The 12,553-nt window shown below is 35.7% G+C and overlaps 2 protein-coding genes across 18 annotated transcripts; one reads left to right on the top strand and one right to left on the bottom strand.

The window, feature by feature from the left end:
• Positions 1-4,908: 4,908 nt before the first annotated feature.
• LOC131026380 (tetrahydroberberine oxidase-like) lies at positions 4,909-6,757 on the bottom strand. The gene has a single exon (XM_057956248.1). It carries the CDS (start codon positions 6,689-6,691, stop codon positions 5,078-5,080), a length of 1,614 nt encoding a protein of 537 aa, XP_057812231.1. The 5' UTR covers positions 6,692-6,757; the 3' UTR covers positions 4,909-5,077.
• Positions 6,758-7,417: 660 nt separating this feature from the next.
• Positions 7,418-11,223, top strand: LOC131026395 (probable LRR receptor-like serine/threonine-protein kinase At2g23950). Of its 17 annotated transcripts, none has more exons than XR_009102270.1 (10): positions 7,420-7,974; positions 8,057-8,126; positions 8,465-8,525; positions 8,932-9,091; positions 9,364-9,471; positions 9,548-9,629; positions 9,782-9,853; positions 9,940-10,017; positions 10,342-10,562; positions 10,853-11,223. XR_009102270.1 is itself a non-coding variant. In XM_057956272.1 (10 exons), the coding sequence occupies exons 6-10, from the start codon at positions 9,570-9,572 to the stop codon at positions 11,101-11,103; spliced, it is 606 nt and encodes a 201-aa protein (XP_057812255.1). In that variant the 5' UTR covers positions 7,426-7,974; positions 8,057-8,126; positions 8,465-8,525; positions 8,932-9,091; positions 9,364-9,471; positions 9,548-9,569; the 3' UTR covers positions 11,104-11,223. The 17 variants fall into 17 exon arrangements, 7 of the variants coding, with proteins under 7 accessions (XP_057812251.1, XP_057812252.1, XP_057812254.1 ...); XM_057956272.1 differs by having other exon boundaries at positions 7,426-7,974; positions 9,787-9,853; positions 10,413-10,562; XR_009102271.1 differs by having other exon boundaries at positions 7,418-7,974; positions 9,364-9,629; positions 9,787-9,853; positions 10,310-10,562.
• Positions 11,224-12,553: the final 1,330 nt, after the last annotated feature.

Genomic DNA, 12,553 nt, shown 5'->3' with positions numbered 1-12,553 from the left:
AATTGATGTATTTTGATGGTAGATTGAGTTGTTGTATTTTGGTGTTGTACACAGTTTGATTGAGCTGTATAATTATTTTTTTAATGTTCTTAAATTCACAACCAAATTTATGAATTCACAGCTTAATGTTTTTGAATTCACGACCAAATCTATGAATTCACAATTTAATATTCTTGAATTCACAACCAGATCTATTAATTCAAAACTAAAACTCGAATTCACAATCAAAATAAATTCTAGTTTTAGTTGTGAATTCAAACTTTAAAAACTCAAATTCACAACTACTTGAATTCACAACCAAAATAAATTCTAGTTGTGAATTCGACTGATTGTGAATTCACAACCAACATAAATCTGGTTGTGAATTAAATTTTGGTTGTGAATTCGTTTGTTGTGAATTCACAACCAAAAAATTCTAATTGTGAATTAATTTTTGGTTGTGAATTCGACTGGTTGTGAATTAAATTTTGGCTGTGAATTCGACTAGTTGTGAAACAAAAAATTCTGGTTGAGAATTCGACTGATTGTGAATTCTCAATTCACAACCAGTGTGAATTCACAACCAAAAATTTTTGGTTGTGAATTCACACTGGTTGTAAATTTTGGGATTTTTTAAAGAGGTGATGTAAAGTGGCCATTTTTTAAATTTTTAATGTGGAAGGGTATTTTGGTAACAGTGGTCATTTTTTTATGTTTTTATTTTAGTGGACAATTTTTAAGTTTATTATTTCAAAGTGGCCATTTTTAAAATCCACTCAAATAATACTTAAATAAAAATAATAATATCATAAAAGTTATTTAATTTTCACTTTAATGAGAAACAACTTCCTTTAACATAATTTCACGCAAATTTCATATCGAAAGTGCGTCTATTTGCTTATTTTTTATTCTAAAAAATATACTTATTCATGGAATTATGATAATTTTTGTTGACGTACGTAGACAGCCGAGGACGGCTGCATCAAAGACGTAGAGCCGCTGCAACAGTGAAAATCCACAGGTAGTTCAGCTTGACACGACAAATTATTTCTTCAGTAAACCCCAATAAGGGAATATGATTTCAACACATGATAATTACGGAATTAGAATTCGAATTAAAACTATGTTGCTGTCTATTTCAATTTTCGATTCTTTAACTATTATTTGTATTAAAAGTGTCATATTAAAATAAATAGTGTCATTTACATACATTAAAAGTGTCTTTTAAATATAAATATAGTACTCTCTCTGTCCCACTAAAAGTGCTTGTATTTCATTTTCAATCGTTCCACTATAAGTGGCTTTATTTCTATAATTGGAAAATTTTAACCCTTAAAAAGGTGTAGACCCTACTACTTTTAACTAATTTACATATTCTTCTTAATTCTTGATCCCGGGGAGTATCATTTATTATTGCAAATTAATAGTGTTATTTTCTAAGGAAAAAATAGTATCATTTTCTATTATTAAATAGTATCATACTTTGATGGAATAAAATTTAGGGGTAATTGCCCCTAAATACATTACATTTCCTCATTTTCTGGAATTGCACATTACCTTTAAAACCTTTCTTTTTCTTCTGGAATTGCATATGGTCAGCCAACCACCAACCGGAAAAATGACGTGGATGCCGGAAACGCCACATATACACGCCGAAAAAAAATTTAATTGATGTGGCAACCACGTAGGAAATAATAATTTTTTTTCCTATTAAATTCGAATTTCTAGAATATAGAATTAAGGCATTAATTTCTCAAATCTCCATTTTCCCATAAATCCCCTAGTTTTACAATTTTCCCATTCCCAACAAATTGTCGAACGTACAGATCTTTATCGGCTTGCGCCGAACCCGATGGTTGGCCTCCTGACATCACTGATCGCAACCTTCCATCACTAGATCCCACGAAAACAACAATTTCCCATCAGCCCTGCAGTTCTACCATAATCAACAACACGACAACGATAAATGCATTTAAACCAGCTAAAAAATGATTATATCAACAAGTTTTCAGCACAGTAGGCCCTGGATAAAGAAAGTAACCAACGCCAAATGCATAATGAACAATTCAAATTGCCGGTTTGTTCGCTTTAATTGAGTTTGTGGAATTTATCCAAATTAGCAGCTGATGTTAGGGGAAAGATCGCAATCCAACGTCGACACGTTCGTCTCCCTGCCTGGTTCGTCCCGTGAGCCTGAGCCTTGGTTGCCGGTTCGTCGCGTGCGCCAGAGCCTTCTCCACCAGTTCGTGTTGGTCGCTAAAGCAAGTGTAATCGCCGGAGCTAGAGCCTCTCTTGGTGTTGGTGTAATCGTAGGAGCTAGGGCAATGTGGAGCAGATCGCTGGACGCTAGGGCAATTGTGGAGCAGATCGAAATTCAAGTCTGAACGCTAGGGCAATTGTAAAATGGGGGAAATTGTAAAATTAGGGAATTTAGGGGAAAATTGGAGATTTGAGAAATTAATACCTTAATTCTATATTCTGGAAATTCGAATTTAATATAAAAAAAATTATAATTTCCTACATGGCTGCCACATCAATTAATTTTTTTTTCGGCGTGTATATGTAGCGTTTCCGGCATCCACGGCAGCTTTCCGGTTGGTAGTTGGTTGACCATGTGCAATTTCAGAAGAAAAAGAAAGGTTATGTATTATGTGGCGGATTTTAAAGGTGATGTGCAATTCCAGAAAATGGGGAAAGATAATGTATTTACCCCTAAAATTTATAGATATAAAATCAAATTCGATGAAGCAAATCGCATTGTCAACCAGATATGTAGAGTTGCTCAAGTCAAACAGTAATGCATAAAAGAAGATAGAAAATAAGTTTATTAATATTGAGGATTTACGTTCCATGCATATATTTTTTTCCCTCTAGTGAATGAAGTTAAATGCAATGGATGATTAATTGTGGTTTAGGAACTGAATCTGACACGAATCTCAGATTATGGACGGAATAAGAGTTGATTGGGGTGTAGACGTTGGAAATGGAGGAGTAGTTGTTGAATTCTTGGGAGAGCCATTCGAGAAAACTAGAACCATCGATGCTTGTGAGCATGAAACGATCACAAGAAGAATTTAAGTGTTGGTGAAAATACTTATCTTCTTCATATATAGCTGAGAGATGATCTTTGGGATGGAAAGAGATGAATGAATAAACAGTTTAATTAGTTTATGTCATATTTTAATGTACTTGTTATCGAGGTTGTAGATAATTAATTCAATAGAGTATAAAATCACATTATTGAGCTGTCATTATTAATGAAAGTAATTAAGTGCAATAGTTGTTCAAAGTCAAATTAATGCATAACAGGAAATTATTACTACATGGATTTGCGCCAAGACTCTGCAAATTGCAATATATTTTGTGTGTGTTCCAACGTGACAAATTTATTATTATGCCTTGTCTCCTTTTATTTCATTATTATATATTCCATGTTCTCAGCAGTTTAGTCATTATATCATTACTAACATCTAACATGACTTTGCCCGATCAAAAAAAAAAAAAAAGATTAATGACACAAAAAGTAAACTAAAATTAAATTAATATATAAATGACTTAACGTACGTAATGTATAGTATATATAAGTACAATAAACGCGACAAATGCATGCGAGTATAAAATAGTCTGGTCTATTTTACTAGCACAACCATTCATGAAGCAAAGTTTTGTTCAAATTAAGTAGCAATATACAGCTGGCCCTACAGTAGATCCAAAGACGAAACTAGCCCCAAAAAACATGTAATCCCTTTCCTATCCTTCTCCGTTCGACAGTTTCGTTAACCCTGGTAGAATTCTTGGTCGAAAAAAATAAAATAAAAAGGAAAACACAACGCCATAGTAGATTACAGAAAAGTACGTGCGATTTGGCTTTATATGATCAGGAAAAGTTTATCTTTTGTGTTTTCTTTGAGAAAAAGGTTAGTTGGTGTATACATACAGAAAACGGGCGATTATAAATTTATTACGAGAAAATGAGGAATAAAAAAAATGCACTCTTTAAATTCCTCATTTCTTTCCTCATTTTCTATAAAATGGAATTCCACTCTTACTCATTATTCATTCTTTTCATAAAAAAGATGAATAATATTATCCTTCTATTTTTTAATGTGATAATATTATTCCTTATTGGAGTGAAAATAAGTAATGGTCAAATTCTATTTTGTAGGAAGTGAGGGAAAATAATGAAGAGAATTAAACAGTGATTTTTTTTATCTCTCCTACTCTCATCATAAATTTATAACAAAAAAGAACACATCATAAGTGTAGTTGGTGCATACATACATGAACTTTACTCATAATAAATTAACAACTAAACATAACACACTTTAGGGGTAATTGGTATACACATACATGAACTTTACTCATTTTTTGCTATTTGATATCAACTTTAAATCTTAGTTATAAATACATGAATTTTACTTACTTTTTGATATTTAACATGAGCTTCAAAACTTAGTGATTTGTTTTTAGGATTTGTTTTTATTTTATTAAGTTTTATGTGATTTTTAGGATTTCAAAATTAATGCAATTTAAATTTGAAGTAAATTGTGCTACTTAAATTTATGCAATTAAATTTAAATGAAAAATAGAAAAATCAAAACTAAAAAAATCAAGTAGGCTATCAAGTAATCTCAATGTGACCTCATTACTCATTGTAGTCCCCTCATATCAAGTGAGCTATCAAGTAGGCTATCAAGTAAGCTCCTCCTTTACTCAATGTGGTCCCCTACTATCAAGTAAACTATCAAGTAGACTATCAAGTAAGCTCAATGTGGATGCTCTAAGTTAATGTATTTATAACTAGGATTAAAAGTTTATGTTAAATACGAAAAAATAAGTAAAGTTCGTGTATTTATACACCAATTACCCATCTTTTAATTACTAGATTGACTTTTTTTTTAATCTAGTTTCAAGAAGGAAGAACATATATGCTACCGCATTCAAACAGATATTACTCTTACGAATCAATAATATCACTACAACATTACAGGAACCTTACAAATCTTCATTCTTACAAAATACTAACATCAAACGGTTATCAATACATAATTAAAGCAAAGAAATATAACAATCAATCCTCAAGCATTTGTCTTGATTTTCAGCGCAATGGCGGAATGCTTTGTTCATTCTTGAAGAAATTGTGTGGGTCAACCATAGTTTTCACACGAACAAGGCGATCAAAGTTATTCTTGAAATATTTCTTGCCCCAAATGCTCGCTCGTGCATAACTTGTTTTCCCATAAGGGTTATTGACTCCAATGTCGAGATCTCTGTAATTGAGGTATGCAGCTCTGGGCGAGCTCGACACATAAGGAGCCAAGTACCTGTAGAGCCTTCTCATCCAACTTATGTAGCTGTCGGAATCTTGATTCTCGCTTTCATCCCAAAACACCAAATGCTGGATTTTGTATAGGTTTCCTGCCCTGTGAGGAAATGGAGTGGCGGAAGCAGGGATTTCGTCCATTCTTCCACCGTAAGGGCTGAAGATGAGCACGGACTGGTCGGCTTCCGGCTCATACATCAGCCTCCACACGCCTTGAAGCCCGGATGCAGGAATCGGTTTCTGCACATAATCGGATTTGGCTTTGAAGTATCTCACTGCGGGTTGAGTTCTGTTCAACAGCATTTCAGGTGAATCTATGGGGAAGCCGGCGAAGTTTAAGATGGATTGAATCCAGCTCATCTCGGTGCAGTCTTCTCTCACTAACCCTAACTCAGGAAAGCTCTCTTGCATCAACGGCAGCAATCTGTCGATCCCGCCGAGGAAAAGTGAATTGAATATAGCACGAATCGTCTTGTTCCTTCCTTGTTGGGCGGGACTCAGATTTTCCGGGACTAGGATGACTCTCACGAACAAATCGTGGTCGAATTTGGGGGCGATGGATTGCCATTTCTCAACTAATTGAGTAGCATTTTGCTCCAGAGTTCGGCCAATGCTGAAAACAGTGACTTTTTCTGGAACATCCACCAATTGCACCTTCCATGCAAGGATCACGCCGAAGCTGGCGCCTCCGCCGCCTCTGATCGCCCAGAACAGCTCTTCGCCCATTGATTCTCTGTCGAGAATTCTGCCGTTAACGTCGACTATTCTTGCATCGATCACCTGGTCTGCAGCCAGGCCATATTTTCGCATCAACGTTCCGTAGCCGCCTCCGCTGAAATGCCCACCTATACCAATTGTCGTGCAAACACCGGCCGGAAACCCTAAAACCGGGCTTTTCTCTGCGACTCTGTAATACACAGAACCTGTTGTCGAACCGGATCCGACCCATGCGGTTTTCTCCGCGGCATCAACTTTGATTTCACTGAGATTGATCAAATCAAGGATGACGAACGGGACTTGCGCGACGTAAGATAATCCCTCGTAGTCATGGCCGCCGCTTCGAGTTCTGATCTGCAAGCCACTCGATTTGGCGCAGCAGATGATGGGTGGGATTTGTGATTCGTACTCTGGTTGTAAAATTACGAGCGGTTTTGGAGTAGAATCTGAGGTGAATCTTAAACTTTGGATGGAAAATCGAAGAACGGAAGAGTATGATGTGTTTGTGGGGGTGTAAACGTTGCTTGAAATCGAAGAATAGTTCTTGAATTGTTGGGTTAGACATTCAAGAAAATCTCGGTGCTTATAGGCAGCAGAAGCTGCGGGAGAGGACAAAGAGATGAGAAGAAGAACAAGAATGAATGAGAGTGTGGAAATGTTAGGACTCTTCATGATTGAATGATGACGATGATTTTGTGTTTAAATGAGACTCCATCATTAATCTACTTATAGGAAAAGTATGCGAATGTTTGAATTCGAAACGTCAGATTTGAAGTATTGTTCGTGGAAATTCAGCATTTAGATTAATCAAAGGCCGCATAAATTCACTTTGAAATTATATATTTTATTGCCTTCGTTTATTCAAAGTTCTTATCTCCATTACTTGCGATGAGAGCGAAAGAAAGATATATATCGTTTGACTTTCGTACATACTCCCTCCGTCCCACGAATCTTGACACGTTTGGTTTCGGCACGAGAATTAAGAAGTTGTAGATTAGTGTTTTAAGTGTGTAGTTAATAAAGTATAAAAGTGATAAAGTAAGAGAGAAGGTAATAAAAATGATAAAGTAGGAGAGAATATGTAATAGTTATTACCTTATTTGAAAATGTGTCAAGATTCGTGGGACGGTCCGAAAAGGAATACGTGTTAAAATTCGTGGGACGAAGAGAGTACATAGTAATGCTTTTTTTTTTTTTTTTTTTACTATAAAAATTACATGATGAAGCATGCACAATATGTTTATCACTGAGAGCCAATGCAAGTTGCTGATTTTTTTTCCCTAACGAATAAACAAAATATTGGGTTAATTATCACTACAAAAAATGGTGTGAACAGTGGCAGAAATTAACGACGGGAGGTACTCCGTTGAGAAAATAGCGGCGTTCTCGACGGATTCTCGACGGAATCTAAGCACCGTCATAAATCCGTCGAGAAATTTTAATTTTTTAAAATATTATTTTTATTTTTTATTTGCCCGTCGTTAATCTGTCGACAATTATTAAATTTAATTAAAAATTTAAGGGCCCGTCGAGAATCCGTCGACATATATAAATTAAAAATAATTATTTTTATTATTTCGGAGGGCCGTCGAGAATCCGTCGAGAAATTAAGTTTTCTGATATTAGATCCTCTTCCTCAAAATCAGTTGTTCTAAATTGACCCCGCGCTAGCTGCTCCGCCCCCTGCCCCGTCAGCTGCCTCTCCTCGCCGCCGCGCCGCCGGAGTCGCTCTACACGAGCAGGTTCTCCGCTGCTCCGTTTCGTTTCTCTGAATCAGTTGCCCCGTTCCGTTTCTATGAATCAGTTGCCCTAAATCAGTTCTCTGATTATTTTAATTGACGTCGGCCCCTGCTCCGTTCGCCGCGCCGTCAGCCGGAGTCCCCTGCTGCTGTCTGCCGCCGCTTCTCTCCCCTGCCGGATCTCCTCTCTCTCTCTCTCTCTCTCAAATTTGAAAGGTGCATTCAAAGTTAATTTGCTGATTTTGTTGAATTCTCTGCTAAATTGGATTTTGATGCTTTATGTCATTTTTCCTCAAAGTTTATGCCAAATTCGAGTTGTCGTTCACCTGCCAGAATCGCCACATTCTGATTCTCCTTTCCTTCAACAGGTAATCTTGTGAGCTTTTGTGGCAGAATTTGATTGTTATATTTTGTGGATGAGGTTTGCTGCATTTTGAGATTTAATGCAGTAATATTCTTCACTTGTTTGCTTCTGGCAGAAATTTTCAACAAGGAAGAACTTAATAGCTTGTTTGCTTGTTTCCTAATTCTAGTCTTAAGTAGCCGCTAGTCTCATCAATTAAAGTTAGACTGTGGTCAGACTGTCAAAAATCCGCAGTTACTGAATTGGAGTTGGAAACTTTATACACATAATCTGCTTCATTTTCTGGAATACATGGGATCCTATATACCTATCTTTTAATCCTCTCTTTGGATTTCTCTGCAGCGGAAAAGAGAGTGAGTTTGGGCAGGAAGATGATTATTTACTGTCTAACCCGTATCACTTGGTAATCACTCTTATTTCCTCGGAAAGTTGCTTTCTACCCTTCCACCTGTATAACATGATGTTTATATTTCTTGAATCTATGAAATTAGTTCTATATTTGGAGATTGCTGTTTCTTTTTTGTATGTAATATGATTGTGTTAATTGCCCTCTGCATATATTAATGCTTTTTTGTTGTCTTCCAAAATCGATATATATTAGCTTTAGGAAAGTTGGAGCTGTGATCAATCACCATTGCTGAGCAAGTTCCATTTTCTTTATTTTATTTGTGAATTCTAGCTTTTATTTTAAGGTAAAAACATCAGGTTTCTTGCTTCTTTGATGCTTGATGGATTCTGTTTTGGCTTTTGGGATGAGGTTTTTTCATTCTGATGAAGTTGAAAATGGCTATTGAAAACCAATGGTGCAGAGGTATGCTGCTTAAGGATCACAATTCAAGTGTAGGGATGGATTACATAGAGATGAAGCGACGGAGCAGCTTCACGAGAAGGATCCTCTTGGCCGTTGTTGTTTCCGCGCTTTTGATCTTCATGGTTAAAGGCCCTTCTAGTATTAGTGGCTCTTCAAAGGTATATATAATTTGCCTAATTTGCTTGCATTTGGTTTTTCATTTTGTATGATTGAAAGTAGACTTGAAAATGTGTGTTGATTTGATTGGAGGAGATGGTTTGTTAACTAATTCACTTGCAAATCAAATGCTACTACTCTGTTTCTGAATGTGACTAGTTGTTTAGATTGTGTTGTTCTTGACCTTTACATCTTTAGTTTTCTGAGCACGAGGCAGGCGTCACACATGTCCTAGTCACACATGGTTTTTTTCTTGATTTTTCTCGTCGTTTAGGACAATCTCTCTCGTGGAAACATGGGAGCCGTTAGAATCCTTCAAGGACTCTATCCGGAGCCGGGGAGACTTCAGTTCATATATGCTGATCTAGGAGATGCAGCTGCTGTATCCCTTTAGAGCTTCTCCGTATCTTCGACTAATTAGCACGTTGTCTAAGTTGTTCCTTAAGTCTTGATATCAGGTAGACAAGATATTCTCTGAGAATGCATTTGATGCTGTTATTGCATAGTCCATGTCTTAGCTACGATTTTCCGTTGTTGAAGGTATTCATCCACTGTTATGGTGTGGCCTAGTTTCTTGATCTTAAAAATACCTTAATGGCGGTTTGTTGAAAAATGTGTATTGATTGCTGATGTTTACGTGAATTTTTTTTCCAAGTCAACTTTTAACTTCTTTGGCATTTTTTTTGTCTTAGTACAGCTTGGAGTTTTCTCGTCCCAAGTGTTTCAGGAGTCTCCAAGAGCAAAAATCTGGAAGAGGAAACATTGTATGCTCATTTGTTAAAGTATTTCGTTATCAGTTGATGTATTCATCGAACTTGCTTCCTAAAACTGCTGGGGTGTTCTGTTGTAGCCCCAATTTACGAAATGGAGAAACACTGCAACATCGAAATCTCCGCACAAATTTCTCGAGTGTCTTCTAGAAAAAATGGTAAGGGGTTTCCCATTTCTTTGCAATATTTGCGTGATCCCAGGTACATGATGAGCTTACAGTTGTTATGACTAGTTGATCCTTTAATTGTATCTTTATTTCTTAAAGCCAACTGATTAGTGACTAGTAAATGACTCATTTTGCAGAATTTATGGACTTAATCATCATGTTACTCGATACTTATGTTACTGTAATAAACACAACACAATCATATTGTGGAAATCTTGATTTATGCATGCATATGAGAGTTCTGTACCGTATGTTTTACTTCTTGCATATGTTACATTTTTAGGTTTCATGCCCTTGATTAGTATGTTGTAGTAGTATTCGAGGGAAGCTGGGAGATGGTGTCGTGGTGGCAGTGAAATGACTAAAAGACTTGATGGGAACTACAGGGGAATCACAGTTCAGAATTGAGCTGGAGATGATCAGTCTAGCAGTCCATCGCAATCTGCTTCGTATAATAGGCTACTGCGCCACCCCAAATGAGAGGCTTCTTGTGTATCCTTATATGTCTAATGGGAGTGTGGCGGCAAGACTTAGAGGTATATAAATTTTTAGCCCTTTTTTAGGTAAAATGCTAATACTTAGTATGATTTGGGCTCTTATGATGCTTTATTAGTTATAACATGACAGAAGAAAATCATCATCTGTGATCTTTATAGGGCCCATTTCAACTGCAGTGAATCTGTTTCATGATATCAGATTATCTTCTTTAATATGATGTAATGGATTGGTCATGTAAATCAGACTTTTGAGATTTTTAAAGGATCCTATGTAGGATTGTTGTTTGAAACTTGATGTGTTGAAGAATTGTTTATCATTTTTGATACAGGGGAACCGACTCTAGATTGGACGACGAGGAAGAAGATTGCAGTGGGAGCTACAAGGGGGCTGCTGTATCTCCATGATCACTGTGATCCCAAGATAATCCACAGGAATGTAAAGGCTGCAAACGTGCTGCTAGATGAGCACTATGAGGCCGTTGTGGGTGATTTCGGGCTTGCAAAGCTGCTGGATCATGGCGAATCCCATGTGACCACAACAGTTATGTTGTTTGAATTTATGTTGTTACTATGGAGTTAGGATTTATGATACTTGATAGTTAACTTAATTTAAATTTGTAGGTATATTGAATTTGGATGTTTATTACATTAAGTATGTTTGAATTTGGATCTTTATTATAAGTATATTTGAATTTGAATATTTTAGATTGATTTTTACAGGATATTAAATTTTCAAAAAAAAATAATAATAATAATAATAATTGTCGACGGATTGTCGACGGAAATGAAAAATTATCAAATTCTCGACGGAATCCACTTTTAGGGTAAAAAAAAATTCTCGACGGAAATTTCCGTCGAGAAATTAACGACGGAATTTTCCGTCGAGAATCCGTCGTAAATCTGTGAAATTCGGCAGAATTTTCCCACGCACTAACGACGGTAAATAAATATTTTCTCGACGGAAATTTCCGTCGTTAATTTTTCGACGGGAATTTCCGTCGAGAATTATTTCCCCACGATTAATTTAGTGACTCTCGTTTTCCGTCGGCAATCCGTCGAGAAAAAAATTAACGACGGCATTTTTAATTTTGCCGACGGAAATTTCCGTCGAGAAATGCGATTTTTTTTTGTAGTGTATTGAAAATACCACAAACTTGATCTGAATTTGTAATTTTGAAATGAATTTCAAATGTTATAATTGCAACACCATCTTTTATGTTTATTTTATCTATTATGCAATAAAACTTCGTCGTCGTTTCGTTGCTGAAAAAGTTCAGGGATGTTGTACTTGCCAAAAAATAAAATTAGATATTTGGATGAAAATTGTGTTTTAATTCATCCAACAATTAATTACTCCTAACTATAAATTCTATTTTTTTTTCAAAGTCGCCCGATTGACATTATCTTACGATATGTTCAGTGATTCAGCTTGAATACGAAACAAGTGTTACTCAAAAGTCAAAGTCGTTTTATCAAAAAATAAAATAAAAATGGTCCAAGTCGTAGAATGGGAAGCATAAGTGCACGCATGCTCAAATTTGGTTCTAGTTAAATTACTTGTTAGATAAATTATCAAAAAGTTGGTATTGGGTATCAAAGAGTTGGTATTGGGTGAGGTCACCGCATGGTATGCGGTTGGGTCTAACCAAACCCGAATCGAATATTTATATAAAAGGTTTCAGTACATAAAATTAAAAGTATTCTTTGGCTTTCTAGTAATGACTGCGTGTCTTCTTTCAAGTGGTGAGGGTTTCGAATCCCCTTGCCTTGGTTTTTTGGTTCCTTTTTTTGCTTCATTTTTATTTCAATTTTTTGTCCTTTTCGTTTTTTCTTTTGTTTTTTTTTTGTTCCTCTTTTCACTTTATCGTTTTTTTTCTTTTTCTTTTGGTTCCTTTTTTGCTTATTTTTCTTTTTTCAGCTTTTTGTCTTTTTCATTTTTTCAATTTTTTGTTTTATGCTTTTTTTGTTTAATTTTTTTATTTTCAACACTTTTTAACTTTTTTTCTATTTTTCCCATTTATTTATGCTTT

Source organism: Salvia miltiorrhiza, chromosome 5 (assembly GCF_028751815.1).
Source record: "Salvia miltiorrhiza cultivar Shanhuang (shh) chromosome 5, IMPLAD_Smil_shh, whole genome shotgun sequence".
In the NCBI taxonomy this organism is placed as follows: Eukaryota; Viridiplantae; Streptophyta; class Magnoliopsida; order Lamiales; family Lamiaceae; genus Salvia; species Salvia miltiorrhiza.
Note: the sequence above shows the minus strand (reverse complement) of the source record. Positions and strands in the feature narration are given on the sequence as shown.